General features: G+C 38.2%; 3 protein-coding genes across 4 annotated transcripts; all 3 read left to right on the top strand.

Annotated features, from left to right (window-relative positions):
* Window positions 1-588: 588 nt before the first annotated feature.
* LOC121241611 (putative E3 ubiquitin-protein ligase RF298) lies at window positions 589-5,269 on the top strand. The gene is made up of 3 exons (XM_041139454.1): window positions 589-726; window positions 1,288-3,447; window positions 4,615-5,269. Exons 2-3 carry the CDS (start codon window positions 1,294-1,296, stop codon window positions 5,149-5,151), a joined length of 2,691 nt encoding a protein of 896 aa, XP_040995388.1. The 5' UTR covers window positions 589-726; window positions 1,288-1,293; the 3' UTR covers window positions 5,152-5,269.
* A 1,993-nt stretch (window positions 5,270-7,262) lies between these two features.
* On the top strand, window positions 7,263-16,868 carry LOC121241598 (pyruvate, phosphate dikinase, chloroplastic). Of its 2 annotated transcripts, XM_041139433.1 has the most exons (21): window positions 7,263-7,420; window positions 7,864-8,166; window positions 9,452-9,508; window positions 10,031-10,264; window positions 10,367-10,504; window positions 10,782-10,944; window positions 11,125-11,360; window positions 11,485-11,613; window positions 11,846-12,025; window positions 12,443-12,580; window positions 12,988-13,152; window positions 13,278-13,439; window positions 13,535-13,624; window positions 14,146-14,284; window positions 14,699-14,876; window positions 14,977-15,106; window positions 15,590-15,718; window positions 15,870-16,007; window positions 16,147-16,224; window positions 16,413-16,504; window positions 16,587-16,868. In XM_041139433.1, the coding sequence occupies exons 2-21, from the start codon at window positions 7,876-7,878 to the stop codon at window positions 16,627-16,629; spliced, it is 2,910 nt and encodes a 969-aa protein (XP_040995367.1). In that variant the 5' UTR covers window positions 7,263-7,420; window positions 7,864-7,875; the 3' UTR covers window positions 16,630-16,868. The 2 variants fall into 2 exon arrangements, with proteins under 2 accessions (XP_040995367.1, XP_040995375.1); XM_041139441.1 differs by lacking the exons at window positions 7,263-7,420; window positions 7,864-8,166 and having other exon boundaries at window positions 9,947-10,264.
* Window positions 16,869-22,289: 5,421 nt separating this feature from the next.
* LOC121242306 (putative TrmH family tRNA/rRNA methyltransferase) lies at window positions 22,290-25,735 on the top strand. Its single transcript, XM_041140193.1, has 4 exons — window positions 22,290-22,616; window positions 22,701-22,802; window positions 23,451-23,577; window positions 25,199-25,735. The coding sequence occupies exons 1-4, from the start codon at window positions 22,410-22,412 to the stop codon at window positions 25,417-25,419; spliced, it is 657 nt and encodes a 218-aa protein (XP_040996127.1). The 5' UTR covers window positions 22,290-22,409; the 3' UTR covers window positions 25,420-25,735.
* The last annotated feature ends 359 nt before the right edge of the window (window positions 25,736-26,094 follow it).

Below are 26,094 nucleotides of genomic sequence, written 5' to 3'. Positions count from 1 at the left end.
TAGAATAATCTTTACACGTTAATTCATGTATTTCTCCATCTTTACTTCTATTTTAAACATTTTATTTATTATTTATTTGATGGATGATGATTTGACCGTAATGTTGACCTCCGGTCTTATAAAAAATAAATAAATTATGTGCAGTTAATTTTATATATTCTTTATATACTCTACTAATGTAAGTGATTACGTCATTTTTTAATATAAAATAATTATTTTGATCAATCATATTAGTGAAGTTTATAATAAATATATAAAAGTGACTGTATGTAACAAAACTAAAATAAAAAATTGCGTCAACATATTATAAACTGATTTTTAGAGCTCAAAATTGATAATTGGAATAAATTGTAATTTGTTTGATTTACAATAAATGAGGAAAACGAGTATCATTATCCGGAGTTATTTTTCTAGATGAGAAAAAAAAGCAATAATCATCACAAGAAAAAAATAAAAAATAAAAAGTTGAGTAGGTGCTAAAATTTAATTGACCGTGGTTAGTTTGGGGAAGCATATTTGGTTAACCACGGTTAGTTGCTAGGGTTAATACAATATTGGAAATAAAAATAAAATACCCCCTTTAACCCAAAAGAATAGGGAGATACCTCAATGCTCTAAGCATAAATAAACGGAAATAAAGAAAAAGGAGCTATAAATCTACTTTCTGATATCCGATGTTCTGAGGTTGTTCGCAACTTTGATTTATCGAACATTAGCTCCAATCCGGTACGTGTCGATCGTCGCTATTCTGATTATATAATCTCGAACTTCTCTGGGGATCTTCTATAATTTTAACAGTGGCTCTATGAATTCTTGGAAGTTTCTTGATGATTTATTGATCTATATTCTAGTTTCAAGTTTAGATTCGCAATCCGTATTTATGTATGTTATCCGAGTTTTTATTTTTTGTCAACTGGGTATGTTGTAAACGCATTGTTGATTGAATTTTCGTTTCCGGGTAGGAATTTCGAAAGTTTTTGGTTTTCTTTCTGCTGCAGAATCTGTTTGTTATTTTTGGGATACTAAAATTGATTGATATGATTTCTATTCCTTGTTGTTGCATGCAATGGTTTATTATAATCTGTTTTAGTTGTCTCATTTTGTATTTGTTATAAGTAACTGATCTTCCAAGCTGGGATTATGACTCGCTGTTGTCAGTGTTAATTTGGATATTTTCTCGTTTTCAATAGGTTTGATAGTATTAATTAATCAGTATTTCAGTGTTGCATTGATAGACAAGTCATAGGTAGATTTTATGAGTGTAATGAAAGATATTGTTTCGTGCAGCTAAAAATGACATCAATGGTTGCTAAGGTTTGCAGTAGTAGTAGCTGTCAAGTGTCTGCTTCAGTTTCTTTTCAAGAAAAGGGAAGTAGGAATAAGAGGAAATTTCGGGCTGATCCACCTGTAGGCGACCAAAATAACATTGTAACTTCGCCTCAAATTGAATGCCCAAGTTATGAATTTTCAACAGAGAATTTTGAAATCACCACGGATCATGGGCAACCCAGTGCTTGTGACCACTGTAGTGTTAACCAGAACCATTCTGATGGGTTAAAACTTGATCTTGGATTGTCTAGTGCTATAGGCTCATCTGAGGTCGGGCCTAGCCGTCCTAGAGAAGAAATAGAGGCAGACGAATTCCAAGATGCTGATTGGAGTGATCTTACAGAAGCTCAGCTTGAAGAACTAGTTTTAGGCAATTTAGATGCCATTTTCAAGAGTGCAATTAAAAAAATTGTTGCTTATGATTACACAGAAGAAGTTGCTACTAAGGCTGTCCTAAGGTCTGGCCTTTGTTATGGGTGCAAAGATACGGTAACAAATATAGTGGACAATGCTTTGGCATTTCTTAGAAGTGGCCAAGAGGTCGATCCCTCAAGAGAACACTATTTTGTGGATTTACAACAGCTGGAAAAGTATGTGCTGGCAGAACTGGTTTGTGTTCTTCGAGAAGTTAGGCCTTTCTTCAGCACTGGGGATGCAATGTGGTGCTTGTTGATTTGTGATATGAATGTGTCACATGCTTGTGCAATGGATGGAGACCACTTGAGTAATTTTGTGTGTGATGGGTCCTCAAGTAGTTCCCATATGTCCTCTCAACCCCAGTTTAAAACAGAAACCAAAAGCTTGGAATTGAATCTTCCAAGTCCTCTAAAACCATTTACTTGCTCTCATAGTACCGAATCCAACGCACCCACTGTGGCAGGTGTTTCCAATATTGCAAAACCAAAGAGTTCCCTTGTTCTCAATGGGCTGGTGTCAGAAAATGAGGGCACAACTACAACATCCAATACCGTTGATAAATCCTTTGATGTGTCAGAAACATGTCAATCTCCTGCAGTGGAAGAAAAGTTTGGGGGAAGTAGAAAGGTGCATTCTGGTAGTACCAAGAGGGAATACATGCTCCGACAGAAGCCACATCATGCAGAGAAACATTACCGTACATATGGATCTAAAGGGTCTTCAAGAGGAGCGAAGCTGAGCAGTTTTGGTGGTTTAATCTTGGATAAAAAATTGAAATCTCTGGCTGACTCTACCACTGCTAATCTTAAAAATGCTTCCTTAAAGATAAGTAAACCTATGGGGGTTGATGTGCCTCTAGACAATGGTATCCATAGCCTCTCAACCAACTCTAGACCCTCTTCCTCAGTAGCTTCTAACCTGGAAAGTGATAATACCATTTCTGCACTGTCTGAGACCAATACCTTAACTGAATCACTGGCAATTAATTCTTTGCCTGCATTGCCTCGGGTTAATAAACCGCCTTCATTATCAGCTACTGATGCTGAGCTTTCTCTTTTGTTTCCTCCAAAGAGCAACTCTGCTTTGGTGCCCGTCAGCTGTAATGCTGAGCCACCTAATTGTAGTTATGCTGGCATTCCATATGACAAGTCTCTGGGGCAGTGGATTCCTCAGGACAGGAAGGATGAGATGATTTTGAAACTGGTTCCAAGGGTTCGGGAACTGCAAAATCAGCTCCAGGAGTGGACAGAATGGGCAAATCAGAAAGTTATGCAGGCTGCTCATAGGCTTGGTAAAGACAAGGCTGAACTTAAGACACTGAGGCAGGAAAAAGAAGAAGTAGAACGGCTGAAGAAAGAGAAGCAGGCTCTGGAGGAAAACACTATGAAGAAGCTATCTGAGATGGAGAATGCTTTGGGCAAGGCTAGTGGGCAGGTTGAGCGAGCCAACACTGCTGTTCGAAAGCTTGAGGTGGAGAATGCTGATCTGAGGAAAGAGATGGAAGCTGCTAAATTCCATGCTGCAGAGTCAGATGCAAGCTGTCAGGAGGTATCAAAGAGGGAGAAGAAGACACTGATGAAATTTCAGACAAGGGAGAAGCAAAAAACCGTGTTTCAAGAGGAACTCATGACAGAAAAACGCAAAGTAAAACAGCTGCTACAGGAATTGGAGCAAGCTAAAGATCTCGAGGAGCAATCTGAGGTATGCTTTATACGTTTAATTCAACCCCCCTGCCCCACCCCGGCGGTTTAAAAAAAAAAAAAAAAAAAAGCAGCCACAAGATATATTGCACCCATCCTTCAGTTATTGAGTGGATGACTGAGGCTAACTAATGCGTGATGTGGGTGGTGAGAGGTTTCTCATTGCCAATGTATTGCACACATTGGGTGCGATGGCATTAACTGTTGCATCTTTTAGATTGTCAAAAGTGGTTGTAGCACTGGATTATAAATGAAATGGTGTGCTTCAGAACATCCATTTACGTTAAACCTGACTTGGGAGTATGACAAGTTTGATTCTTGGTCATAGCATCTCTCCGAGCCATGTCTTACGCACAGTTTACTTTTCATTCCCAGTGCAAGTAAGTACAATTGACGCCACTTTTCCTGCTGCTTTGAGAAGACAAATTACATTAGGTTTGTGAATAGACGGTACTGGTTCATGTACTGTACATAGATAAAAAAAAAAAAAAAAAAAAACTGGAACTCATGTAGACAAGTATAGATATATTAGGATAATCCTTATTCAGGGCCTGCATTAGGTTTCCTTTTAGGCAAAGGGTTTTAGGTTATCCATTTCCCAGTCAAGGGTTTGTCAACCTGAAGGCAAATTGTAGCCTTGTTCTTAATACTATGAGTGGATGTAATTTTTATTTTTATCTGTTTCTATAGATTGGAAAAATCTTGTTGAAATTTTTAAGAGGTGATTTTCTCTTTATTTGTCCTCTATGCGTTGATTGACCTCCCACATACTTGATTGTCCTCTTTTAGGGCTTTTCTTTACCATAATTAGGCACGTGCTTGAGGGCCTGTCCATGGTACACATCAGACATTTTTATGTTTTGGAACTCCCGACTCCCAAGGTTTTGTCCATTTCTCTTTCTTTAGTACATCAGAAACATTTCCTGGCTGATGAGAACTTGGTTTTTGACAGAATTGCAAAAGTATACTATTACTGTGGTATGAGCCATCACACAAAAGATCATGTTAATAAGTGCAATTAAATTTTAGAGTGCACTTCTGTTAAAGATTTGAAAGTATACTGCATTTTGGTTCCACAAAGGTGCCACTCATAGTTTGCCGTGGTGCTTCTGTGATTATGGGTTTACCTCTGGTTCCTTTCTCATTGAAAAGAAAACAATTATCACAGGATAGGTGGAAACAGGAGGAGAAAGCAAAGGAAGAACTACTCGTGCAAGCCAGTTCCATAAGAAAAGAGAGAGAAGAAATTGAGGCTTTGGCAAAATCGAAGGAGAATATGATTAAATCCAAAGCGGAAAAAGATCTGCAGAAGTACAAAGACGATATTCATAAGCTTGAAAAAGAAATCTCCCAATTAAGACTGAAAACTGATTCTTCAAAAATTGCTGCACTCAAGAGAGGCATTGATGGAGGAGCCAACAGATTCATGGACTTGAAAAATAGCCCAGATCGTAAGGAGTCCTGGTCTCCTTACATCTCAGAAATGGTAGGTGATTTTCAGAACTACTCTGGGACAGGTGTGAAACGGGAACGGGAGTGCGTGATGTGCCTTTCAGAGGAGATGTCCGTGGTTTTTCTCCCATGTGCTCATCAGGTGGTATGCACAACATGCAATGAGCTCCATGAGAAACAGGGGATGAAGGATTGCCCTTCTTGTAGGAGCCCCATACAGCGGCGAATTTCTGTTCGTTATGCTCATTCTTAATTTATTTTTTTTCAGAATCTGAGTTGAGTGTGCTGAATAAAGATTGTGGGACTCCTTTGAAATGAATAATTCATTTGAACGACCCCCTTTTACTAGTTGAGAAAATCAAGTTACCTTACTTTCCAGTGTTGATGAAGGTGTGTTCTTCCCCCCTTTTCCTTTGTTTATAGTTTTTCTCAATCTCTTCGAAAGTATGATGACTTGGATTCCAACGTTTGGTTCTCTTCATTGATTACTTAAGAAGTTGAAGATAAAATTTGCCATTTTTTTTACAGCATGTACGGATTTAAGGTAGAAATTAGCATCTACATGTAAATGATTTCGCTAGTCGAGCTTAATTTGCATTAATCTTCTATTGATTTATCACATTATGATCCTAGAATCTGTCACTTCTTCCTCGGCTATCCCAATTTCCACTTATCAAATTGCTTCAGAAGTATAGAGACATGGTAACATTATACAGCAAGTGCCAAGTACAAATGTTCTGGAGTTTTTATTCTCATGGTCAGGGTAATTCTATTATTTGAGTGGAGTCAGCTACCAAGATCTCCAAACCGGCATCAAGGGCCTCGACATGGTGCACCCCCCCTGCCATGAAATCTGGTTGGTAATGTTGTTCTTTCCTTAAAATTGTTGGCATCATGCAATTGTCTGCTCATTACAATGACAAAATGTTGGTATAATGTATCAATTCCCACATTACAAGTTGGTAATAGTGCTCGAAGCTGGACATAATCATATGTTGGGCTTAAATTAGAGAGAGACATTATTATTTGTTCAGGCTTTGCAGGGGAGAAAGTTTCTACAGCTGATCCAATCCCACTGTCAATATAACATACAGATCATGACCTGAAAATAATAAAATAGATAAATAAATAAAATATTGCTTGTTGAATTCAGAGATATTGATCACCAAACCAAAACACCATGATCAGATGTAGCCAAGATTATTTTCTTATTCCAATATTATACATATAAGGTGGAATTTGGATACCTGTGTTCAAGGATAAGGAAGGAGAGAGCAGAATTGCATATACCTATTTTGTGTGCTTGAGTAAGCCATGTGGCACGATTTCTTTGGATTCATAGTATATTCTCCCCCAAATAGTGACGTGGCCCTTCACTTCATGCATTTGGAAGAAAATGATACTAGAAAATGTTTTTTTCTTTTTAAAAAATAAAAAATAATAATAATAAATCTTGATTTTTAGATCTCACGCCACAAGCTGTCGTGACAGCGATCACAATATCTATTTCATCTTAACAATAATTGAGAATATTCATTTACGATAAAATATAAAATTGCCTCGTTTGTTTTCGTAGATGAAATGAGATTAAAATTAAAATATATTTTTTTAATATTATTATTATTTTAAAATTTAAAAAAATAGAATTATTTATTATATTTTTTTGTAAAAATATCATTTTACTTCCTCAAAGTTTCTGAAAAACTGTCGGGAAACCAACTTTATGGGAAATTCACTTTCTGTCATCACACTATTCTCACCTATGATAGCTTAGATTGATGATTCAAATCAATGCTATGCTATCATGATTGGCTTTCTATTATGACTTTTCCACTTTCCAGCTCCAAGAAAAATTAACTCTTTTTTTGTCTATCTAATAGAATAAATACTCTATTAATAAAAATATTTTATAAAAATAAATTTATAAAATAATATAAATGGATATGCTACGTCAAACCTATTTTATAGAAAAAAAAATTATAATCAGACGTACAACATCACATCACTATAATTTATAAATTTAAAAAAATTTGATTTGCAAGCACTCAACGTAATTAATAAGAGACGTTCAAAAATCAAAACTATTAATAAAAGACGTGGAAAATGTATTTTCAGCACAGTAGAAGAAGAAGACGATATGGTTGTTAAAATGCGTGCCGCGAGCCCCATATCGTCCTTAGCCGCACGAACGAACCGGATCATTCTTAATTATAATGACATGTCACTGTCATGATGCCACGTGTCTTTTTTTATTTTTTTAAAAATAAATCATTATAATAAAGATAATAATAAATTATTAATAATTCACAAGGAGTTTCGGTTAGAAGGATGAGTTGCAAGTGTAACCGTAATTTGGTCCACTCACGTCACTCTTCGTATATAGCTTTTCTTTCTGAGCTTTATTAGTTATTAACAAACAAAACCAAGAAAAAAGGAACCGCCATTTTCGTTTTCAGAATATCAAAGAAGCTCTGTATGCCAGCTGAATATCTCTGATCATACTGTTCTCTCTGCAATTCCACGTAAGTTTGATTACTCTTTCAACCATTTCACAATCAAATGGGCTTTTATGATCATCCGTTTCTCTCTGTCTGTCGGCATGTGTTTCTTTTTATCTTCTCGTATGCAAAACTAGCTATATCTGGGTGTGGGGGGGTGATTTTCATCTGTAGTCAGTCGGTTAAGCTAGCAAGCTGTTTCTGCTATATATTGTGTTTGGAGCTGTTAGAAAGTTCACATTCTTTGATCCTAATGTTCAGGCTAACTCTGTGTTGTAGTATTAGGATTCTAATATCAATATTTTATACGATAACGATCGATCGAGATTGTCAATCTTCTTGATAATTTTTCTCACAATCTTAAAACTGAAGTAATTTAATCGCTGATAATCTCAAAATTTAGATTCATTATAAAGAAATTTAAATTTGATTATTCAACCAATACTCTAACGAATGGCTTCGTCCAGATTGAGCTGTATATGAAGGTGCCGTCAACGGTGAAAGCTATGCTGGTAAGAAGTACACCAGACGTTTGCAATCAGAGGCTGTTGCAGGGGAATAAACATGTGGATCGCGTTCATCTTTTCAAAGAAACCCTTCGCATTAGCCGAGTTGGGAACGCTCGCTGTCACAACACCCGGTATGTGAGTATCGTCGCGAGTGGGCTGAAGAACACTCCTCCGGCGGGACATGAGCCGCTATTCCAACCCCAATCCCGAGCGCAAGCCATCTTCACACCGGTGTCGGACCCTACTCCGACTACCGAAAAAGTAAGGTCTATTTTACTCCACGTGCTGTGGGTCCTGCAGGGCTCACCATTTGTTTTGCCAATTAAAAATAAAAGTTTTTTGTATTGACTGTTTGGACTAATTACGGGCGTACTCCTATATTCTATCAATGTTATGTCTTTAAAAATTAATATTTATGCGAATATTTACGGTTGTACAGTACTCCCATGCATGATAATTAAGGTTCATGTTTTCGGAGTTAATTTCGGCCTGACTGCACTTTCGACCTTCCAAGAGTTTCTATATTCAGGTCCGCTTTGCAACGGTCAGACCGATGTTAAGGCAACTTTTCCATCCTTTCCAAACTCTCTCTCTCTCTCTCTCTCAGATCAAATACAGAACTACAAACTTTTTTATCAAATGCAAAAGCACAAATAATTGCAAAAGCACAACCCGGTCTCTGTCTCGTCTAAGCCACCACCCTAGCCAAGACATATTGCTGTCCCATTGCAGCCTGCAAACGGAGAAGGGGGAGAACTCAAAGAAGCACTGCTTCTGTTGGAACAAATTACTTTTCAGATTAAAATAAGCCTCTTTTTGACTGAAATGCATCGTTCAAAGGCTGCAAGTTCATTTCTTTGTGTAGATTTTCTGAGACCCGCTAATACTTTTGTCGACAATTACTTGGGAATTTGAATTGTTTATTTTTTAAGTATCCTTATTCTTCAGATTTAAGTTGACAATTGTTCTTAACAGTAGTAGGTTCTTAACAGTACAGCTCTTTGACATGAATAGTTCGCATTCTTTCGTTTGAGAAAGTCAAGGATCAATATGGTTGTATGTGAGAGAAGAGGGACCAAATAGAAACTCCTCATGCAAAACTCGATCGGATCGTTTAAAAATGTGTCAACGTGGCATGAAAAAATAATCACGTAGTCTTTTTTCATTTTTTGTTGCCATCATTCATCGAAATTGAAAAAGAATTAATTGCATATGTATGATTAATTCATACAAACGCAATGCCAAGATAAATAATATCAGAACGTGCTAGAATCCAGCATTCTAGCTCCACAACTGGCTAGTATTCCTTTGTCAGCGTGTTTCCTGATGGAAATGCATGCAATGATAGATGGTAGTACACATTGCCTTTTTCATCTAGTACTGCAGAAGAAGATAGGTTGCTAATTTACTTAAGTTTCAAATCTAGATTAATGTGAGGTCATGACCGACCTAATTATATGTGTAATAAAGTACAAGCATTTTGTTCTCTTTATATATATATATAGTATTGCAAGCCTGAAATTGGTCATCTATTTGGTTTACACAGCGAGTATTTACTTTTGGCAAAGGAAAAAGTGAAGGCAACAAGGGCATGAAATCCCTGGTAAGCTTTATTTATCTTCCTGCAGGCACATGAGCCACGACCTTTTAATTATTTCTCCGGAACCCACCGTTTTATTCTTAATTGATGGGTGTTTGGAAATCAAAATAAATAATATATCATGGAAAATGTACCAGTACAAGGCATTTGTCATTTCTAATATGGCGCACCACCCGATCTTGCTTGATGGGTTTGTTTCCTTTCATATTTAAATTATAAGTACCGTCCTTCTTTTCCAAAATATTATCATTGTAAAAGAAAAATTCTATTCATCATCTTTACAGCACATATTATATATAATTTTTTAATTTTTTTTTTATCAAATATAGTATATGAATGATGAGTAAAAGAATTTAATTAGTTGAAGAAGGATAAAATAAAATAAAATAATTTTTTTTTTTTTTAAATGTGTAGTATGTAATGTTTGAGAATAATGAGCAGGAAAGCTCCTATCAAAATATGGACTTGTGAGTCGTATGTAGAGGAGGATTTTATGGTGTTGTCCGTGTGTTCAAAACTTTGCAGTTGGGAGGGAAGGGAGCAAACCTTGCAGAAATGGCGACCATTGGGTTATCTGTACCACCAGGACTTACTATATCAACGGAAGCATGCCAAGAATATCAGCTGAATGGAAAGAAGTTGCCAGGAGGTTTATGGGAGGAGATATTGGAAGGCTTGAAGACTGTGGAAAAGGACATGGGTGCTTCCCTTGGCGACCCTTCCAAGCCCCTTCTCCTCTCAGTCCGCTCTGGTGCTGCAGTAAGCTTTTTCCCACCTGAGCATAGACCATAGAGTAGCTAGAAGCCTAGATATTATTTACTTATGAAGTACGCTAACTGATTTGCTTCCTTTTATAAGTAGATTTCCATGCCTGGCATGATGGACACTGTCCTCAACCTTGGACTCAATGATGAAGTAGTTTCTGGTTTGGCATCAAAAAGTGGAGAGCGCTTTGCTTTTGACTCGTACAGACGTTTTCTTGACATGTTTGGAGATGTTGTAAGTGCTTCTTCCAGATTTAGCTCTTTATTCTGGCTTTTGTTCACTCTGCTGTGCTTCGTTATTCTCTGCTCAGTGTCCTGTCTTCTACAATTTATTAAGCAACGTGAAGTCACTGAAAAATTAAAAGCACCAAATCAAAATTCAGAGTCTAAAGTCTAAACCAATACAAACTTTTTTTTTTTTTTTTTATAGATATTTTTATAATTGCGTGTCCGCTTAATTTTTCACTTCTATTTTGCTAAACTTATTAAGACCTCGTTGTCTTTAATTGGAGGTATTGGGAATTCCACACTCGCTATTTGAGGAGAAGTTAGAAAAGTTGAAGAATTCAAAAGGAATTAAACATGACACTGAGCTGACAGCCAGTGATCTCAAAGAGCTGGTGGAACAGTACAAGAATGTCTACCTTGAAACTAAGGGTGATAATTTTCCTTCAGGTACCAAGTACAACATCAAGAACTTCTTTATATTTCTATCTTTTCTTTAAATAAAAAAATCTTTGTGTTAATAAATATAGAATTCATTGGACAACTTGGGCAAGACTGTTCATATATTTCGATTCTAGAAGTGCTTAATGTACTCCAACCTCATCTCCTTTTGTCTGTGTCTATCTGCAGATCCAAAACAGCAATTACAGTTAGCAGTTAAAGCAGTTTTTGATTCTTGGGATAGCCCAAGGGCCATAAAATACCGGAGCATCAATCAGATAACTGGATTAAAGGGAACAGCAGTAAACATTCAATGCATGGTGTTTGGGAACATGGGAAATACTTCAGGGACAGGTGTTCTATTTACTAGGAATCCAAGCACCGGTGAGAACAAGCTCTATGGGGAGTTTCTAGTCAATGCTCAGGTTTTTTATGCCAGTCCCATCCTGAGCTTACCTTAAACCATTAACTTCTCTTTTTATGCACAGATCAGTAGAGACTATCTTTGTAATGATTTTGTAAGTGTAGCTGAAGAATGGCTTTGAATAGGGAGAAGATGTTGTTGCTGGAATTAGGACGCCAGAAGACTTGGACACCATGAAAAGCTGCATGCCAGAAGCTTACAAGGAGCTTGTGGAGAACTGCGAAATTCTAGAGAGACATTACAAAGATATGATGGTAAAATCTTACATTTCCTTTGGAAGATGACTTTTTTTTTTTTTTTATCATCATATTATCCTTTTTTCCTTGATTTCTGAGATAATAAAGGCATTCATGCTGTCAACTGTGAAGCGCAAGTCTGTCATATTTTCCCCGCATTTTAGTTGCTGAGAATATCTTTTCAAACATTGTGATTATATCTATTGTACTTCATAACATACTAAGATGGGCTTTCTTCTGATAAATACAGGACATTGAATTCACAGTCCAAGAAAATAGGTTGTGGATGTTGCAATGCCGCTCTGGAAAACGTACCGGTAAAGGTGCAGTAAAGATAGCTGTAGACATGGTTAGTGAAGGGCTTGTTGATATGCGCTCTGCAATTAAAATGGTGGAGCCACAGCATCTTGACCAACTTCTTCATCCACAGGTTTATCAAGTCTATAGTTCTACAGGACTAGTTGATCTGCCTATAGATGAACATTCTTAACTTCATCACACGTAAAAATAAATGTTAGTAGGTATTGGTTAAATGCCTTTGAGGACTTTAAAGTTTAAACACCAACTTCAAATAATGAAACTAATGGCTGCATGTATATGAAGCATAGCTTAATCAGTTATTTGATTAAGCTAGTTAGTGATTTCTGTTATACTTGGTGTTCGTATGTTTGTACACAACATTGTAGTGCTAATTTTTTTCCTTTTTCCCTATGGTAAAGATTCTCATATCTGTCCAATTATGCACCATGCACATCTCTATATATTTGTGCATTTATCTACATATAATCACTCTTCACAGGTATAATATAAAGCTCTTCCTGACTTCATTCACATGTTGTTGGACTAGTTTGAGGATCCAACTGCTTACAAAGACAAAGTGGTCGCCAAGGGCTTGCCAGCATCTCCAGGAGCTGCAGTGGGACAGGTCGTGTTCAGAGCTGATGATGCTGAAGCATGGCATGCACAAGGAAAGAGTGCCATCTTGGTATTTTCATGAGTCTTACTTTCTTGGAACTGTTAGTTTGGCATAAGCTTAACAAAGAGCAATTCTCCCTATCTTGGACAAAAATCCAGCCTATATGATGGCTTAAGCTTACCAATGGAATGGCAGTCCTGTTCACAGAAGCCTTTCTTATAATTTATGAGTAAAACAAGCTCTCTGCATTAAAATCTGGATGCTTTGTTTTGATATAGCAGCTTGTGTGATTATGGGCCACTATGATATTAGATTGAACTGATTGCATCACATAAGAAACAGGTATCATGATGATTTTGGTTCTTTATCACAACTCTGTTAGCGCTCACAATATCTTATGTTGCGTGCATTTCAACTTCGTTTTCTCATTTTGTTGTTCAAAGCTGAATGCTTTTCATTATTTCACTTAATTGAAGGTGAGGACAGAGACCAGTCCAGAGGATGTTGGTGGTATGCATGCAGCTGCCGGGATCTTGACAGCTAGAGGTGGCATGACATCTCATGCAGCTGTTGTTGCACGTGGGTGGGGAAAGTGTTGTGTTTCCGGCTGTTCTGAAATCAGTGTAAATGACAATGAGAAGGTGGGGTTTTTAAATATTGTCTCCTCTTCACATGGATAGTTCTTTATAAGAAATAATTTCCTTTTTTGGGGGTAAATATCATAAGAAGGGAATATACATAAATTGTTTCTGTATCAACACTGCAGCTTGTCGTGATTGGAGACAAAGTAATTCAGGAAGGAGAATGGCTCTCGCTCAATGGGTCCACAGGTGAAGTGATATTGGGGAAACAGCCACTCTCACCTCCAGCTTTAAGTGGCGACTTGGAGACCTTTATGTCTTGGGCTGATAAAATAAGGCGTATCAAGGTGCTAAATTTCCTTTAACTGCTATAAGCACTCGCATTGTATCAGTGTTTGTTGGTAATCCTATAATCTAACTAAGCAGCATGATGCTGGAATAGGTTATGGCAAATGCTGATACACCTGAAGATGCAGTAACGGCAAGAAACAATGGTGCCCAAGGGATTGGCCTCTGCAGGACAGAGCACATGGTAACTATTTTTCTAGCACCATTGTCCTAATAATCACAACATATTAATAGGCACTGTATTTGTTTCCATATCTTTAGAGCTATATATTGATAGGTTTGGCAGTCCAATGGAAAATTGCATGGTTCATGGTTTTTCTAGAAGGATCTTATATCTGTATGTATGCATATGTATGTTCCTAAACAGCTGCTTGAGGGAAGAAATTTCAAAATCTGATATACTCTTTTTTCTTATTGTAACGTAGTACTATATAAGTATCCCAAATTCTGTTCAACTGAGAAATGGTACCTATGCTCAAGGGACTTTTTAAGGTTTCTTTCTATCATTATTTTTGGACACCTACAACCTCCTCTTTCCTTTTCACATTTTCCTCCATGCATATTTCATATGAAAGGTAGGACAATGTACATTGTTAACAAATAACAGAAACTTAGCTTTGCTCACTATCACCTTTTATCTGTTAAGAGTATGACTGCAAATTCCCTTTTTTTTCCCCTCTTTTTCCACGCTTTGGGATGCTTCAGTTCTTTGCTTCAGATGAGAGGATAAAGACTGTGAGGAAGATGATAATGGCAGTTACGACAGAACAGAGAAAGGCAGCACTGAATTCATTATTACCGTATCAAAGATCTGACTTTGAAGGAATTTTCCGTGCAATGGACGGTACTAATCTCTTCCACTGATTTAAAATTGGGAAGGATAAGAAATTTCTACTTTATGGACCAATAAATTTGGTGAACTGCAATCCCAAATCCAATGGTGGAATAGACAGCTTTGTCAGTATTTTAGGCACTCAGCCCCGTGTGGATTTAGAAAATATTTCATCTCATCTCATCATTACAATTTTTTTAAATTTTCACACAAAATATACTAAAAAATTTAATTTTTTCAAATCTTAAAATAATAATAATATTAAAAAATAATATTTTAATAATATTTTTTTCAACTTTCATTTTTCATCTAAAACCATCTCATCCCATCTCATCTCTGCATCCAAACCAGCCCACACTACATACAAGTTTTGTTGTTTTTTCTCATCAAATTTTTCTTTATGCAAGATTAGTTGTTGAATTTCAGGGCTTCCAGTAACAATACGACTGTTAGACCCTCCACTTCATGAGTTTCTTCCTGAAGGTGACCTACAACAGATTGTAGGTGAACTGACTGCAGAGACCGGAATAAATGAAGACGAAGTTTTTTCAAGAATTGAAAAGCTATCGGAAGTAAATCCCATGCTTGGTTTCCGTGGCTGCAGGTTCAGTGGCCTTCTTACGAGCTTTTATACAAAAGTAAATATTACATCAGAAGTAAATCTCATGATTGTTCATATTTGGATTTTGCTTGTCTGTCAACAGGCTAGGTATATCATACCCAGAACTCACTGAAATGCAGGCACGTGCAATATTTCAGGCTGCCGTCTCCATGAGCAACCAGGGTGTTAAAGTTTTTCCAGAGATAATGGTTCCCCTTGTAGGAACACCTCAGGCATAAATCTGTCCCTTCCTTTCTCTTATTAATATTTTTCAATGTTAAGTTCATAAAATGAGAGAAAAAGATGAACTATATACACATGGCAAATTCTGAAGTCTGTTGTGTCTCTTTGTCCCCTTTTCTTCTTCGAATACGTGCAAGTCATTTGAACTTAACCAAGTTTGGATGGTGAAAGTGTTTCATCTCATCTCATATCATTATAATTTTTCTAAATTTTCATAGAAAATATAATAAATAATTCATCATTTTCAAATTTCAAAACAATAATAATATTAAAAAATAATATTCTAATAATATTTTATTTAACTTTAACTTTCATTTAAAACTATCTCATTTCATCTCACTATCCAAACCGCACCAACCAATATTGACCCTGTAGTCATAAAGTTAAAAATAATGAGAATTCTTTTATGGTTTAGTGTATCAAGCACCAAAAATTCCATCTTCTGAAAAACAAATGACATCTTTTCATGGTAGGAACTAGGAAATCAAGTGAGTTTAATACGAAGTGTTGCAAAGAAGGTGTTCTCTGAGATGGGATCCTCCTTGAGCTATAAGGTGGGGACCATGATCGAAATCCCTAGAGCTGCTCTGGTTGCGGATGAGGTATGCAAATTGAATTTTACCTTACAGGTTTTTATGAATACTAATTAGCTTTTCACCTGTAGGAAGCCATTGAAAATTGAAACCTAGATGCAGGTACATAATATTCATTATTGCTAATTAATGTCCTGTATCGTTTAATCAATGATCACAGATTGCAAAGGAAGCAGAATTTTTCTCCTTTGGGACCAATGATCTTACACAGATGACCTTTGGTTATAGTAGAGATGATGTTGGCAAATTTCTCCCCATTTACATAGCTCAGGGCATCCTACAAAATGATCCCTTCGAGGTTAGTCTTCTTTTGAAGCTAGTCCATGGGCTATTTGCTATATTGTACTTTCCAAGGGACAGAAGTTTCCGTCCTAAAGGAATGGAGAAGAAGTGAGAATTATTGTTTGACAATCATAGTCCAATTTTGTTGCTTGCAGGTACTTGATCAAAGAGGAGTCGGTCAGCTCATCAAGATTGCCACAGAAAGGGGTCGTGCAGCTAGGCCCAGCTTAAAGGTATATGGCAACTTTATACAAGGTGCTTGTGCCGTTTGAAATATGTAGAAATATATGTCCTCTCTCGTTGATAGGACATTTGGGTTCATCTGAGAAATGTAACACCTAATGATTAAATCCCAGATTAACACAATAGACATGTACGTTTGGTTTATTTTCTGGACCTAATATAGGGTGGTGATAAACAGGTTGGAATATGTGGAGAGCATGGCGGGGAACCGTCTTCCATTGCCTTCTTTGCAGAGGCTGGACTGGACTATGTTTCGTGTTCTCCATTCAGGTTGGCTTGACTCCGTATATGGAAATTTTCGATACTGCTTCCATTAAGTAGAACAAAGTCTGATTTCAACTTCATCTTACAGGGTTCCGATTGCTAGGCTTGCAGCTGCTCAAGTTGCTGTCTGAGATGCATGCTTGACTACTTCTACACATGCCTTTTACTTTGTGCATTAACTACAATATATATACATATATCAATCACAGGAACTTACAATAACTACATTGGTGTACAATGAGGAGGCATAAGAAATGACTAAATCCTCCTATAGGGGAAGAGGGGTTCAGACTTTATTATTGACAGGAAAAGCTGTGTGATAAATTATTCTTCTCTTCAGAGAGATTTTAAATTAAATTTGTGTATAACTGTATCTGTGAATAACTCGTGAATTGTTACATACATACATACATACATACATATATATATGTATATATGTCCATTAGTCATAGGCTGCTATTGAAACAGTATCAAGAATGAGGAAGAGTGATGAAAACTCTTCTTTCCTTTTTTTTCAGTCCATAAAATTTTGTTTATTTTATATTTTAAACCTTAACCCGAATTGAGAACTGAGCTTGAAACGGATGTTTAGTATGATTTTCAAAAGTTGCGCACAAGACATGAACACTTGCACAACTCGTCAGAGGATTCTTCTCCAAACGCTATCAAGCCGACCATGTCAACGTAACATGTAGTCGAAAGATATGTTTTCATAACAATTTTGTTAATACCTAACGAATGAACATGTAACGTCGACTATTCTCGACGGCCCAAACGTAAGAGTCGTCTTTGCAGTACATTTACAGATTTACTCTTTATACAAAGCGTCGGAGAGAGACTTTGCAGTTGTATAGTGGCAGGCGGCCTAACCTGAGCTCTCTCTGTTGAGTATTTAGAGTCTGGTTCCCGCCGCTCGAGCGAAACGTCTAGCCGCTCGAGCGAATACAAGTCAAAGAGTTTCGCTCGAAGAAGGCTCGACAGACCGCTCGAGCAAAAGCAAGTCAGAGAGGTTCGCTCGATGACCGCTCGACTCACGGCTCGAGCGATTGTGGGAAACAGGTTCGCTCGACGCGGGCTCGACACGCCGCTCGAGCGAACATCATTAATTCTACTGAATTTAGGGTTTCCGCCGTACAACATATATATATAAATTGATTTGTTTTTTGACTTGTACTGGATCAAAGTGAACAGTAGCCGTTTTCACAACAATTGGTATCAAGAGCCAAAGTTAGGGTCTGAGAAATACGATGGCTGGAGAAGAAGTGAAAATATCGGGGATCGAGAAGTTTGATGGCACGGATTATGGGTATTGGAGGATGCAGATAGAGGATTACCTCTATGGGAAGAAACTCCATCTTCCATTGTTGGAGAAGAAGCCAGACAGCATGTCAGTTGCTGATTGGACTCTGTTGGATCAACAGATCTTGAGGGTTATTCGTCTAACCCTGTCGAGATCCGTTGCACACAACGTTATTAAGGAGAAGACGACTGTGCATCTCATAGCAGCTTTATCAGGTATGTATGAAAAGCCGTCAGCAAATAATAAGGTACATCTGATGAAAAAGTTATTTAACTTAAAGATGTCGGATGGTACGTCTGTTGCACAACATCTGAATGATTTCAATACTATCACAAATCAATTGTCATCTATTGAAATTGAATTTGATGATGAGATACGTACATTGATACTATTGGCATCACTGTCAAATAGTTGGGAAGCCATGAAGATGGCTGTTAGCAATTCTGTTGGTAAGTCAAAGTTGAAATATGATGACATCCGTAATTTGATTTTGGCTGAGGAGGTGCGCAGGAGAGATTCAGGCGAGACCTCAGGTTCGAGTTCAGCTCTGAATGTCAACTCTCGGGGGAGAGCACAAGACAGGAACTCAAACAGAGGCAGATCAAAATCAAAGAATAGGGGCAAGAGCAAGTCAAGACCTGGTCAGCAGGCAATTTGTTGGAATTGTGGCAAAGCTGGCCACATAAAGAAGAATTGCAGAAATTCCAAGAAGACAGAGAATGATAGTGCTAATGTGGTAACTGAAGAATTACAGGATGCACTATTGCTTGCAGTTCATAGTCCAGTTGATGACTGGATACTTGATTCAGGGGCATCCTTCCATACATCTTCCTATCAGGAGATAATGCAAAATTATGTTGCAAGTGACTTTGGAAATGTGTATTTGGCTGATGGAGAAGCTTTGAATGTAATTGGAATGGGAGACATCGACATTGTACTCCCTAACAAGAACAAATGGACCTTGCAAAAGGTCAGACACATTCCTGAGTTAAAGAAGAACCTCATCTATGTTGGGCAGCTTGATGATTGTGGTCACTCAGTGGTGTTCTCAGATAGCACCTGGAAGGTCACCAAAGGGGCATTGGTACTGACTCGGGGTAAGAAAACTGGTACACTCTATATGACTACTGGTTTAAATAACACTATTGCCACTACCGTTGCAGAGAGCACAGCAGACTTGTGGCATCGCAGGCTTGGCCATATAAGTCAGAAGGGCATGAAAGAACTTCTGTCTAGAGGCAAGCTACCAGAACTGAAGTCAGTTGATCTCAGTATGTGTGAGAGCTGTATTATAGGGAAACAGAAGAAGGTCAGTTTCTTGAAGAGTGGTAGAACACTGAAGTCAGAGAGACTAGATCTTGTGCACACTGATGTGTGGGGACCTTCCCCAGTGGCATCCATTGGAGGTTCTCGCTACTATGTTACATTTATTGATGATCACAGCAGGAAGGTATGAGTCTATTTTTTGAAACATAAATCTGATGTATTTAATGTGTTCAAAAATTAGAAAGCCATGGTTGAGACTGAAACAGATTTGAAGTTGAAATGCTTGAGGTCTGATAATGGTGGTGAGTATATTGATGGTGGGTTCAAGGAGTACTGTGCAACTCAAGGTATCAGAATGGAGAAGACCATTCCTGGGACACCACAGCAAAATGGAGTTGCTGAACGTATGAACAGAACCATAAATGAGCGTGCTAGAAGCATGAGGCTACACACTGGGCTACCACCTACTTTCTGGGTAGATGCAGTTAGCACTGCAGTATACTTAATAAACAGAGGGCCATCAGTTCCTTTGGATTATGGATTGCCTGAGGAGACTTGGAGCGGGAAATAGGTCAAATTTTCTCATCTTAAAATATTTGGCTGTCTTTCTTATGTTCTTATTGATTCTAATGCTCGTAATAAGCTTGAGGCTAAGTCAAGGAAATGTTATTTCATTGGCTATGGAGACGAGGCATTTGGCTATCGTTTCTGGGATGATCAGGGTCTGAAGATTATAAGAAGCAGAAATGTGATCTTCAATGAGAAGATTGTGTACAAAGACAAGTCTAGTACAGTTGCTGAAACAGCTGCTCAGGAGTTTAAGTTTGTGAGTTTGGATGATCTACTAGAGGTCACAGTGCAGTGCAGAGATGTGAGTGACGGGAAGAGTGGGTCCAGCACACCCATTCCCATTATTCTGCAGTCAGATCCAGAGCCGTCCACTCCAATAGCTGCAATTCGCAAGTTAGTTAGGACTATTCGCCCTCCACAGCGTTTTTCACCTTCTTTGAATTACATTTTGTTGATAGATGGTGGAGAACTACAGAGTTACCAAGAAACCTTGTAAGATGAAAATTCTTGCAAGTAGGAGTTGGCCATGAAGGATGAGATGAATTCCTTGTTAGGGAATCAAACATAGGAGTTGACAAAACTTCCATCAGGGAAGAAGGCATTACACAACAAGTGGGTGTACCGGATGAAAACTGAGCATGATGGCAGTAAGAGGTACAAGGCCAGACTTGTTGTAAAAGGCTTTCAACAGAAACAGGGCATTGACTATTCTGATATCTTTTCTCCTATGGTAAAGATCACAACCATCAGGCTAGTTTTGGCTATGGTTGCTACTGAAGATCTATTTCTTAAGCAGTTAGATGTGAAGACAGCTTTTCTTCATGGAGATCTTGAAGAAGACATCTACATGCACCAACCTAAGGGGTTTGTGGTACAGGGAAAGAAAGGTTCAGTTTGCAGACTAAAGAAGAGCTTGTATGGCCTGAAACAAGCTCCCAGACAGTAGTACAAGAAATTTGATAGTTTCATGTGTCGTGCAGGGTACAACAGATGTCAGGCAGATCATTGTTGCTATATGTGTCAGGCAGATCATGTGTCAGACAGTTTGACAATTCTTACATTATTTTGCTGCTATATGTGGATGACATGCTCATTGCAGGGGCTAGTATTGATGAGATCAACAATCTGAAGAAGCAGATGTCAGAGCATTTTGCAATGAAGGATTTGGGAGCTGCAAAGCAAATCCTTGGCATGAGAATTGTTAGAGACAGAGTCAGAGGCACGTTGAGACTCTCACAGGTTGAGTATGTGAAAAAGGTACTCAACCGGTTCAGTATGGACAAGGCCAAGTCAGTTGGCACACCCTTAGGAAGTCACTTCAGACTCAGCAAGGATCAGGCACCAAAGTCAGAAGAGGAACAAGACTATATGAGTAAGGTTCCTTATGCCTCAGCTATTGGATCACTTATGTATGCTATGGTTTGCACTAGACCAGATATTGCCCATGCAGTGGGAGTTGTGAGTAGATATATGAGTAATCCTGGAAAACAACATTGGGAAGCAGTGAAGTGGATTTTGAGGTATTTAAAAGGCTCCTCAGAAACGTGCTTGTGTTTCTCAGGAGAGGGCTTAGAGGTGCAAGGCTATGTTGATGCTGAATTAGCTAGAGACATTGATAGTAGAAAAAGTACCACAGGATTTGTTTACACTCTAGGTGGTACTGCAGTTTCATGGGGTTCTAATCTACAGAAGACAGTTTCTTTGTCTATTACAGAAGTTGAATATATTGCAGTTTCAGAAGCTGCAAAAGAGATAGTTTGGATACAGGGCTTCTTGGAGGAATTGGGTAAAAAGAATCAGAATAGTACTCTCTACAGTGGCAGTCAGAGTGCCATATTCCTTGCCAAGAACCCAGCATTTCATTCCAGGACTAAACACATTCAGATCATATATCACTTTATACGATCATTGTTGGATGATGGACAGTTGCTACTTGAGAAAATTTGTGGAAGTAAGAATCCTGCTGATATGTTGACAAAGGGTGTTACACTTGATAAACTGAAGTTGTGCGCAACTTCAGTTAGTCTTCTAACATGAAGACAGGAGCTGTGAGTTGTAGAGGTGGAGGATATCATGTTTGAGGCAGGGGCGACAATGTGGATGTACCAGTCTCCAAGTGGGAGAATTGTTGAGTATTTGGAGTCTGGTTCACGCCGCTCGAGTGAAGCGTCTAGCCGCTCGAGCAAATACAAGTCAGAGAGCTTCGCTCAAAGAGAGCTCGACAGACTGCTCAAGCAAAAGCAAGTCAGAGAGGTTCGCTCGATGACCGCTCGACTCACGGCTCGAGCGGAGGGAAGTCAGAGAGCTTCACTTAAGGAGCCGCTCGACTCACGGCTCGAGCGATTGCAGGAAACAGGTTCGCTCGACGCGGGCTCGACACGCCGCTCAAGTGAACATCATTAATTCTGCTGTATTTAGGGTTTTTGCCGTACAACATATATATATTGATTTGTTTTTTGACTTGTACTGGATCAGAGTGAACAGTAGCCGTCCTACACTATTGTATTGTGATTCCTCAAGAAATAAAATGCTCTGCAGCTCCTATGGACGTAGGCAATTTGCTGAACCACGTAAATACTATATCGTATGTGATTGCTTATTTTTCCTGTATCTATATTCACTTTATTATCATCGTTTTTCACAACACTATCTTTTTCCGACTCCAGCAAACATCAAAAGCATCAAAATCCCAGAAACAAGCGCTCTCTCGCTCTCTCTCTCTCTCTCTCTCAAGCCACTCGAGTCATTCTTCAGAAAATAAGGAAAGAAAGAAAAATGAGCAAAGAGTGCTACGTGGTGGTGCACAACATCGCGAAGCGGCACAACGTGGGCACACTAGCCCGGAGTGCCACGGCCTTCGGTGTCTCCGAACTTATCCTAGTGGGCCGCAGGGACTTCAACGCCTTCGGAAGCCACGGTTCCACCTCCCACCTCCGCTTCCGCCACTTCCATTCCCTCCCTGACGCCCGCCAATTCCTCAAGGTTCGCTTCCTTTTTAATCCGTCTTTATTTTGCTTCTTTTTGGGTTCGGAATGTGAAATATTGAACCGGGTACTGTGTTTGAAGGAAAAAGATTGTGATATTTGTGGGGTGGAGATTACGGACACTGCTATGGCCGTCAATCAGCATCCTTTCAACAAGAGCACTGCTTTCCTACTCGGAAACGAAGTATGAAATTTCTATGTTTACGCTTACTGATCAAGCTGCTTTATTGAGCACTCGTTTTTGGGGTTTTGCTGGTTTGTTTATGTCTGGTATTGCTTTCCTTGGTGCGCTGGTCACTTACGAATTTGGGGCTTTCGGTTAATCTTCTGTTTTGTGATGGGATTTTCCTTCGAGTATGAATGTCAAAATGCGTATGGTTTATTTTAACATTTAGGTTGAGCTAAACCAATTCAATTGTTTGATGATCATATCTTAGCATTAGGGATCCATTGCCATCTTTCTTTCGCGCAGAATCTCGCTTTTTCATTTTTTGGCTATAGGTTTTTATCATTAAAGTAGAGTTGAGAACTTGAGATATCTAATCTAGTGGATAGAAGCTTTCCTTTGGAATTTGTGGATGAATCAAATTTGAGAACTAAAGGTCGTGTGGTTTGTCAGCCTGGTACCCATGGTACCAAATAGGTGACAACTTAGGCACGCCACTAAGGGCTGCCGGCATTTTTTTTCAGTATTGCACTTAAGGTCACAGAAGAAGCAGCTACAATTTTTACTTATAAAAAAACAGAAGCAACTACAATTTAGTTTGCAACGTTTGGATATAGACATATTTTAAGCTATTTTTTGTGATGTTTCTTTGTCTTTACTTTGTAGGGAACAGGGCTTTCTGCCAAAGAATGTGAAATATGTGACTTTTTTGTTTATATCCCACAATACGGGTTTGGTACTGCTTCATTGAATGTTACAGTAGCGGCTTCTATTGTATTGCATCATTTTGGAGGTAACTTTCTCGACAATCATCAGAGTATTTGGTAAATAAGTCATCTCTTGTGGAGCATGCCTAAGGTCTGCAATTGCATGTACTCGTTCAATGTTTAAGCACACTGCATAACCTAGGAAATTTAGCTCAAATGGAATCTTCTCCTATCATAATAACAAGATGAGGGATGTGGTCGCAGATTCAAAAGCTACCCAGTGTAAATTACCAATTAGAAAAAAGGGTCATCAATCAACACAATTTATTGTGCACATTGCCGTGTGTAGACATACTCACATATATGTGTAGATGTTATAACAAAGGCTCTTACTGTTTGTTTAGTCACACAAATATTTCTCTCCTATTCACTTTAGACACACATCTCCAGTTTTTTTGTGAACCTTTTCTTCACATCTCCATCCATGTTCTTTTTTTGTCATTTACTCACAGTTCTGGTTGTGCATCATCCTAATTGAACCATTGGATGTTCCTTGCTTTCTCACCTGTATGTTGAAATGGTTTCTTAAAAAGAGGAACTTTCTTAGTGTTGTGTGCCATAGGCCTAGTATATTAAAAAATGCACATTAAGGAGCACTTTCTGTTTTGGCTTTGCACAGTGGCTTCCTAAAAGGGAGGGGCACAATGAGAACCCTGGCCCTTACTATCGAATTCTTAACCAAACGACCAGTGTAGTGCTGCTGTATGCTTCTGATCAATAGAACAGGAAGAGAGTTCTAGAAGCATAGTATAGAACAGATATGCAGTGCAGGAAAGTTATAAAAATGGACCGCAGTTCTGTAGTGATCCTTAAGCAAGCAATTTTGTAACATTCATGGTTCATATGGGGATGAGTGGTTCCTATGGGAATAAAGAGCAGTTCAAGACTAACAATTTAGAACAAGCTTGCTAATTTAGAATGTGATAGTTCCATTTACTGCTTATGCTACAGATTGCCATGGACTAATCAGCCCATATGTTTATACAAGGAATCCATGTTAACTAAGAGCTGCATGAAGTAGCATGAAATGCTTATATCATTGGACAATATAGTTAATCACAAGAATTTAGTTATGGAACATATCCATTTCAAATGTAGCTTTTATGGGATGTCTCCTCTCTTCCCGGATATAGTTTTTTCCTTTAATGTCTAATTTTGTAACTCTCACATTTGGGTTCTGATGTTTGCATTAACATTTAATAGATGAGTAGTTTTTATTAACCCCTCTTTGCTCTTTTATTTGTTATTATGTATAATTGATGAGAAATTTTTTTTATTTGGGCTTTGCCTACTTTCATGAATAAAATACTTTAATTACCGATAAAAAAAAAAAAATAGATGAGAATTTTTTTTTCCTCATCTATTTTTTTTTTTTCTCAGCAACTTGAAAGGAATTCAAGTTCCTTAATAGTTAACACAAATGTAACTGAAACAGTTTACCTCAAATGAAAAAGAAAGAGAATCGTTTTGCATTCAGAGGGCGTCACATTCCAATCAAGTGAGCGGTTGCTATTGCATCTAGTTCCAAATGATCAGTGTTATGTCTCAATAATTTAGGATTCTGTTGCTTTCGATTGAAGAACAAATATTTTAGCATTAATATCTTAAACAGAACTTGACTAACTTCTCACACATGGTTTTCTTCAGTTTGGGCTGGCTTCCCCGAGAGAACCCGTGATGGGAACAAGTATGTTGTGGCTGAGAGACCCGTTAAACAGGGGAGGCGAAACTACTGTGCAGAAACAGCTGATACCATAATTGAAGAGCGTAAATCTAGAAGGGAAAATGCTTCCAATGGTTTCTTTGATGAGAGCAGAAATAGCAATTCAGCTTCTAACCTTCTGGATGTGTTGTTCGGTGATGATTGATTCAATGGAGTTAAGTATTTGATAAGATTGGCATGGCATCATAAAGCATCGAGAACAGTGTGGGTTGTTGTGGGTCTACATTGCCTTTCAACTATTTCTTCTAAACAGAAAGAAACAGCTCATGCGTAAGCAGTGACTCGAGAAAAGTCTATTGCTAGAGAATTATTTTAACTAGTTGAGAGTGAGAGAAGCTTTTTGATGGATGGATGGATGGATGATGTGTTGTTGCAAATTGAATAGGGGACTTTGATCCATTTTGGTTGGGATTAGCTCTCCATGTAAGAGTATTGGTATGAGAAATTTGTTGATGATTCAATTCTCTTCTATCGTTGTCTCGTGTCGTGTGTAGATGTTAATTTAGAAGTCCTCTCTCGATCTCCCTCCACCTACCTTTTTGACTTTTTTACATGGAAAAGACACAAAAGGAAACCAAACTTCCTCCCACAAGCATCCATGGGCATATGGAAGAAAAGTTGGCTTTACGGTGAGAGGCCAGAATTCAACTCTTATGACAGCAATCAGCCTCAAAGTCCGCGACCTACGCACCAACTATCCATCCACTTATCAGACCAGAGATTGACTGTAGGACTTTCGGTATTGATATATGAAACACAGATTGAAAGGAGCGAAAAAGATAAGACACATGAAGTGGGATTTTACAACATTTACTACACC

This window comes from Juglans microcarpa x Juglans regia, chromosome 1D (assembly GCF_004785595.1).
Source record: "Juglans microcarpa x Juglans regia isolate MS1-56 chromosome 1D, Jm3101_v1.0, whole genome shotgun sequence".
In the NCBI taxonomy this organism is placed as follows: Eukaryota; Viridiplantae; Streptophyta; class Magnoliopsida; order Fagales; family Juglandaceae; genus Juglans; species Juglans microcarpa x Juglans regia.
Note: the sequence above shows the minus strand (reverse complement) of the source record. Positions and strands in the feature narration are given on the sequence as shown.